This window comes from Pecten maximus, chromosome 12 (assembly GCF_902652985.1).
Source record: "Pecten maximus chromosome 12, xPecMax1.1, whole genome shotgun sequence".
NCBI classification, from domain to species: Eukaryota; Metazoa; Mollusca; class Bivalvia; order Pectinida; family Pectinidae; genus Pecten; species Pecten maximus.
The window spans coordinates 28,725,246-28,732,982 of NC_047026.1; the positions used below are offsets into that span (position 1 = coordinate 28,725,246).

Consider the following 7,737-nt stretch of genomic DNA (forward strand, 5'->3'; position numbering starts at 1 on the left):
TATATCATTTTATGCCTGTTTCACATTCACAAAACGTATACTCTTGTTAACTCGTTCACTGCAAAACGTTGACAAGACGGCTTCGTGAAATTAAACAACTTAACCACTGCAAAATATTAGCCGTACGAAATTAATAAATTATACATTTAGCATGATATAGTGTAAAACTAATTAGCTATTGTATCTAAATCTTAAGCTTCTGTCTGGTTTTCTGGGTATTTTCATTGTCTGGTGTCATTCCTAGGAGATCGTTTGCATAGTCTATACCCGTTGACACTATTCAGTATTCTCACCTGTTTATCCGAGACAGCATATTACATCTTTACAAGCAGTATCGCTATGACAACCTGTATAAATGATTGATGAAGTAACAAAGCATGTTTACGCTAGGCTGTGTTGTATCTCTCAATTATGTTAGGAAATTTAGTTAGGTTTTTCTGTAGCGAACGAATTTCCATTTCAAGAAAACACAATCAATCATCTTGTCCCGTATCAGGTGGTAAAATAAATGCTGAAATTGTTTATGACATATGCAATGGATGTAATCGACTAATTGGTGCTTGGTATACAGATTTTTCCGGTACCTAATCATCGAGTGCTGATGGTTGGCGTGCCCTGGTTTCCTTGTGCAATCAATGAACATCTGATCTCATGTTTTACAGGCGAGTGGACACTGACTTAGGCGGCAATCCACGGCCTCAGCATCATCAGCACACGTCGTGGCGGAAAAACTTTGGAACACAACATCCCCATCGTACAGACTGGAAAACAACCTGGAAATGTCCTTATACAAACACTGTATCTCATCTCAAACCAAAGACACGGAACTGTCATGTTGAACACGTGACCTTGGTAAAAGCGACATTCACGTGGAGGCAACATACTCTGATCACAGTGGCGGTGAATGTTTGATCTCGACGTGATATATTTAGATACCTTTCAGAAATCCAATAAGAGTTGACTTATCATTCATTATAGACAATTATACGCAATAATTCTACGTCGCAAGGTTAACATCGACCCACTATTGTGTTTGTACGGAGCTTATGTGTCAGTGAGTACGGAGAGGACAGGTGAGGCGTTGTTGTACATGTATTAGTGTAACTCTAAATAAAAGAATTATTACTTCAAATTAAAAATTTCAAAGACTGGACAGATCGAATATATGCGAGGTTTTGTACATGATAGACTCATCGTTGGAAATCCATTTTTCGTACTATTTCCCTGGATGATGTGACAGCGTCTGACAGGTTCCTGTCGTCATCACCAGGAAACTAGTAAACAAGTCTTAATCCCTCATTATTTCGATGGACAATAAATCGAAAACCTTTTTTCGCGTCTTAATTTGAAATTGCTTAGCGGAAATACGTTATACGTGGAAGCTTTGTGAGTGATGCGATAAATTGTCATCGTATTGAAAGGTATTAGACAGACATTAGTGAGATACATTGGGGAATCCTTGTAAGTACTTACGGAGTATATAGCACATCATTTCGAGACATTCTCGTCAAGTTTAAAAGACATTTTATGGTATTTCTCATTACCTAATCGATAAGGAGACAATTCTGATGTGTTTGACGATTCAAAAATATAACTTGTCCACACTGTGAGTGCAATTCGAGTGAAGGATTTTATTCCATGTCACACACCGTATGTAACAACCAATAAGAAAACCATCAGGACAATTCTGAAATTCGGTTGATTTTGATCATACTGTACCGGATAGAAACAGTCAATAAAGAGCCAATCAAAAACGGACGGATCATTGTCATGTTTCACACGAGGTCATTGGTAAAACCGGAATAAAACAAGACTCGTTCGTAAGTGAGAGGTGTCGAGGGACTTCAGTGAGAAGAATAGACCAGGATCGCGCATCTATATAGACGTCAAGTGTATCATTTCACAACCTGATGAGCAGACAACGGGGCCAATACGAGCCGTACATCAGAATAAGTAAATATATTTCACCCAAGATAAGATTATAGAAGACTTGAACAAATATATCGACTAGTTTATAACATAAAACATTTCCCAGGAGTAAGAGGTTTGAACTTGCTTGGTTTCTTTACTGATATATGTACATCATCAGGTCAAAGGGGCTGATATATATAATATATCGTTCAGAATACAGCACGCAAAGGGAAAGATTCTCTAGATTTCTGAGAACAATTTATATGGCTTCACGCGGTCGATGATATTTTGCGTATTGTACATAAGGATCAAGTGATTTAACAAATCATCATCAGGTCGGAATCTAGCGGCTAACTTATAAGGAGTTAATTGGCGTTGATGTAAGTCGAGTTTAACATTGACCATTCCGCTGAATTAAGTGTTGATGCAGTTCTTTGTTGTGAATAGTGTTTGACACGTTAAAAACTTGCTATAGTTGACTGTTCATCTATTCACTAAATGTAACAATAAACGAACATATCACATTAGCGGGTCAATGATCGTATCCGATTAAAACTGCATGGCATTTCCTTGACGTAAAAGTGGAGCAATGGCCGGCATGTGAACATGTATTCATCTTTGTAAGCTGTGTTTTATGAGATATTAATGAGGATTTGCTGGTGGAATGCGCGCCATCGATAAGTGAACACAATACATTGGCTCGGTCTACATAGTGTGTTTATTGGAGACAAGGTACATGTTAAAAACAAACCTTTGGATTTCAGCGTGTTGAAGGATTTAAAGTGAAATTAACGATAACTTGTGTTTGGACAAGCAGGAAGTAAAATGGCGAACAATTTCAGTAACTTTTCTTTCCCACCAAGCACGAATTGGGAAGGGTACGTGACGGCTGTATTTATGTCATTCCTGATTTTCCTTACTCTTGTAGGAAATATGTATGTCGTGGCTGCCATTTTCATATATAAACCATTGCGAAGTGTTCAGAACTTCTTCGTCATATCCCTGTCTGTGGCCGACATGGCAGTGGCCATACTTGTCATGCCGTTCCATGTCTCTAACATATTATTCAACGAATGGATTTACGGATTTGCATTTTGTGACCTGTGGCTGACTTTTGATATTTTATTGTGTACGGCTTCCATTTTGAATATCTGTGTCATTGCTCTGGATCGTTACTTCGCCATACACGACCCTTTGAACTACGCGGCTAAAAGGACGATTAAACGAGTGCTGTTCATGATAGTGGCTGCCTGGGTATCGAGCGCGGCCATATCAGTACCACCATTATTTGGGTGGAGTGACAAAACACACGGGAGTTTGTTTGATCCTGAAAGTGGACAATGCCATCTGACAGAGGAAAAAGGATTTGTCATCTACTCCGCATGCGGTTCATTCTATATTCCACTGGCAATAATGTCATTCGTCTACCTTAAAATATTTCTTGCAACACGGAAACGCCTTCGTGAGAGAGCTAAAGCCTCTGCTGCTACCAAGCTCTCGTGCATGACTGGGGCTCGGCCTAGTCCAAATATTAGCAGTGACCCTGCGTCAGAGGCAAGCACTGAGCCAGTACTGAAAGATAATACAAACACACCGATAAAGTCTAAAACGGTGACGGCCAAGAATCCAGGAACATCATCCACGGAGACTCGTGTGTACTTAGCGGTGAACAATAACCCTGTGTCGGCTCAAAAAATATCCACGTTCTTCGAACAAAAGCAGAAAATTTCCCTCTCAAAAGAACGGCGTGCAGCTCGAATTCTTGGATTCATCATGGGTGCATTCATCTTCTGTTGGCTTCCTTTCTTTCTGTATTACGTCATCATGCCGTTTTGTTCAAGTTGTATTAAGGACGGTACTGCCACTGTTGAGATGTTCGTGGTGGTTCTTGGGTACGTCAATTCCAGCCTCAATCCCATCATTTACACCATATTCAATAACGACTTTCAGAAAGCTTTTCAGTATATCTATGTCAAGAAGTTAAGATGTAAAAGCTCCAGGTCGACAACAACGATAAAGATCAATGGTCAAACAATGGTGTAAGATATGTGTATGGATTAGTACACCTTGTCTGTTTACGAAAAAATGATGATGTTGCATTATGTTGTTTTTCTGATCTAATACATCGCTTGTCCTTTTATTTCATGAACGGTAAAGGTGTATACTTCGATAGCAATATGATTTTTCTGATTTAATAAATACGCTCTTTTTCACTTTAATTTCTTGAGCTGTTCGGACTATACACCTATTGTGTTATATAATCATTGCCAACAAACGTCATTATAATGTGCCATTAAATATGATTTGACATATATTAATTTAACTTTGATTTTATGTAATACGTGTATAACATTACTCGGTGATATTGATCTATTTTGTGTTATAGATGATTGATGAATGGCGGGTTATACAATATATATTTAGGTCGTTATTCCTTAATGTTAAATATATCTGTCCTTGAATTCTAGGAAGCAGTATATACTTCAAGCAAAATATGTTGTCGTTAACATTTACTTTTCAACATTAAGGACTAAAACATTAGCATAGATATCTTTGAAAATATGATAAATAATAGTGATTGTTTTTTTTCAATATTTTTGAGGACAAAATAGAAACGCGAATTAAAGATAGAAAAAATCCGAATAAATTAATAGAGAAACTTATTATTTATATTACATTTTTGTGATTTCATATTATCGCGAAAACTACATTTTGTTTCAATTTTGTGTCAAACTGCAAGAACAAGAAGCCTGAAGAGTGAGTGGAATGTTACATGTGGTGGTCCACTTGATAATTAATCCCACACTCGTAAAATGGAAACTATGTATTTCTAATTGAGTCTGCATGTTTCGCATGACTGTTGTTTAAGCCATGATTCAGCGTAAATGAGTTTGAAATGTTAGTGTATTGAGCTGTATTTTACAGAACAATTGATTTTAGAAATGTGATTGTTGTATATGAAATCATTAAACATATACAAAATAAACTATAGTGTGAGCTAGGTACAAGGAGATTGTATAATTCTAACCGATATTACTATCCTATGATTTTTGCCCTTTATTGTAAAATGCTTATCCGATAACATATCAAATTTGCTCCCTTTCTCTACCCGCACACTTTTCATGTTTATTAAAACTCGCGACTGTCTAGTTTATATTAATAACTCAGTGCTGCCCCCTACCTAAATATTTTAGTTGATATTAAGGACTTACTGCTGCCCCCTACCTAAATATTCTGGCTGATATTAAGGACTTAGTGCTGCCCCCTACCTTAATATTCTGGCTGATATTAAGGACTTAGTGCTGCCCCCTACCTAAATATCCTGGTTGGTATTAAGGACTCAGCACTGCCTCCTACCTTAATATTCTAGTTGGTATTAAGAACTCAGTACTCTTCCCTACCTAAATATACTGGTTTGTATAAAAGACTCAGTGCTGCCCCCTACCTCAATATTCTAGTTGATATTAAGGACTTAGTGCAGCCCCCTACCTAAATATTCTGGCTGATATTAAGGACTCAATGTTGCCACCTACCTAAATATTCTGGCTGATATTAAGGACTCAATGTTGCCACCTACCTAAATATTCTAGTTGATATTTATAACTCAGTTCTGCCCCCTACCTAAATATTCTAGTTGATATTAAGGCCTCAGCCATATATCCTATATTCATATGTATAACATATATATTTTATGGTTCTACTGGTTACCCGTCTCATTCTTTATTATAGGGTTTCCCTTCTACTTCTGATGATTAAATTGATGTACACCAGCGGACAGTGTTTCTTCTCTTCTTCTGATTATTAAATTGATGTAAACCAGTTAATAGTGTTTCTCTGCTTCTGATTATGAAATTGATGTTCACCGTTGATAGGGTTGTTCCTCTACTTCTAAATATTAAATTGATGTACACCGTTAATAGTGTTTCTCCTCTCCCTCTAATTATTAGATTGATGTAAACCAACTAGCGGATAGGGTTTCTCCTCTGCTACTGAGTACTAAATATTGTACACCAGTTATTAGATCATTAACCTTGCGGCCATTGACATGCTTGCGTGTGATGTCAAACATCTTAAATGCTTAAGTAAATACACAACTGATCCTATTTCGGATTGCGTGTTGCGCAAAATTATTGATGATATTGATTGTAAACGTGTTTTCACTGTTTGAGATTTCGTCTGAAACCTTTCCAGTCTATTGATAATAATAACGGAAGCTTATCTTCCCAATATCATAGGGAACGACCCCTCATTCCTATTGTCAACAGATAAGAACTGTATCGTTTTACATTACAATGTCATCATTGTTAGCTTAAGATTTGTTCTTAACTTGTTGAGCCTTCTTTTGTTTTTATTTTCTGATTATGAATTTAACAAATCATGTTTTTTCTGTATGTTGCTTAATTGCTTTTAACTTCAATTACTCAACTTGTTTTATCGTAAGAGTCATTCAGTAACAACAGATTGAATAGACATTTTTTGTATTCGTTTTGATTTTTATCGATTTCGTGGTTCTGTATCATAAGGATTCGGTTTTATATTTGGACTTGTTTTCATTTTACGTGTATTTTACTGAATGAATCCATTTAATCATTTTACGAATAAATATCTGAAATTCTATAACATGTCTTGTTTGTTTATAACCATGGCCTTTCGTCGGAGGACACCCACGTGCAATTAAAATTTGGTCATCTTTCACATAAATGTCGTATTCCACCGACGACAATTTCATAACTATAATAGTTTCCGACAATTTATCTATGAATTAACCCCAGGAGACAGATACCTTATAAATATATACTTGTCATTGTGTAAATGATCGGAGGAATTCAAGGTTTACTCGGGGAAATCAAGGTTTACTCAGGAGAAATCAAAGTTTACTCAGGGAAATCAATGTTTACTCAGGAGAAATCAAGGTTTACTCGGGGAAATCAAGGTTTACTCGGGGAAATAAAGGTTTACTCAGGAGAAATCAATGTTTACTCGGGGAAATCAAGGTTTACTCAGGGGAAATCAAGGTTTACTCGGGGAAATAAAGGTTAACTCAGGGAAATCAAGGTTTACTCTGGAGAAATCAAGGTTTACTCAGGGAAATCAAGGTTTACTCATAAATGTGGTATTCCACCGATGACAATTTCATAACTATAATGGTTTCCGACAATAGACCGATAGCTTATAAATATATCCTTGTCATTGCGTAAATGATCGGAGGAATTCAAGTTTTACTCGGAGAAATCAAGGTTTACTCAGGGGAAATCAAGGTTTACACAGGGGAAATCAAGGTTTACTCGGGGAAATCAATGTTTACTCGGAGAAATCAAGGTTTACTTAAGGGAAATAAAGATTTACTCAGGGAAAATCGCGGTTTACTCGGAGAAAATGAACCTCAGGGGAAATCATAGTTTCAATGCTTAATAGGGGAAATGCAGGATTCCTCAGGGGAAATCAAAGTTTGCTCAGGGGTAATCACAACCGAACTGAAAGGGGATTGCTCAGTGGCTGAGAGATTCTTCAAATGAACTAAGTATTGAAGGGGGGAGGGGGCTGCTTAATACAAATCTTAAAGGAAATAAATCTTGAAAAAAAGGTTTAGGATCAAACTTAACATTCGTTAGGAAAACATAGGATTCTTCAGGTGAAATTAGACGATTCCGAATCAAAACTTCCACATGAGAAACGATTCTGGAAGGGAAATGCAAAAATAAAATGGTAACTAAGTGTTCCTCAATGAAAATAAAGAACTTCACATTGGAGGGAAAAAAATGTTCTAAGGAAGAAAAAAGGATTCAGCGGGCCAATAATCCCTAATGGGAAAATAGAGATTCCGTA

The 7,737-nt window shown here is 36.8% G+C and overlaps 1 protein-coding gene across 1 annotated transcript; it reads left to right on the top strand.

Annotated features, from left to right (window-relative positions):
- The first annotated feature begins 657 nt into the window (after positions 1-657).
- LOC117339899 (probable G-protein coupled receptor No18) lies at positions 658-6,528 on the top strand. Its single transcript, XM_033901610.1, has one exon. It carries the CDS (start codon positions 2,737-2,739, stop codon positions 3,952-3,954), a length of 1,218 nt encoding a protein of 405 aa, XP_033757501.1. The 5' UTR covers positions 658-2,736; the 3' UTR covers positions 3,955-6,528.
- Positions 6,529-7,737: the final 1,209 nt, after the last annotated feature.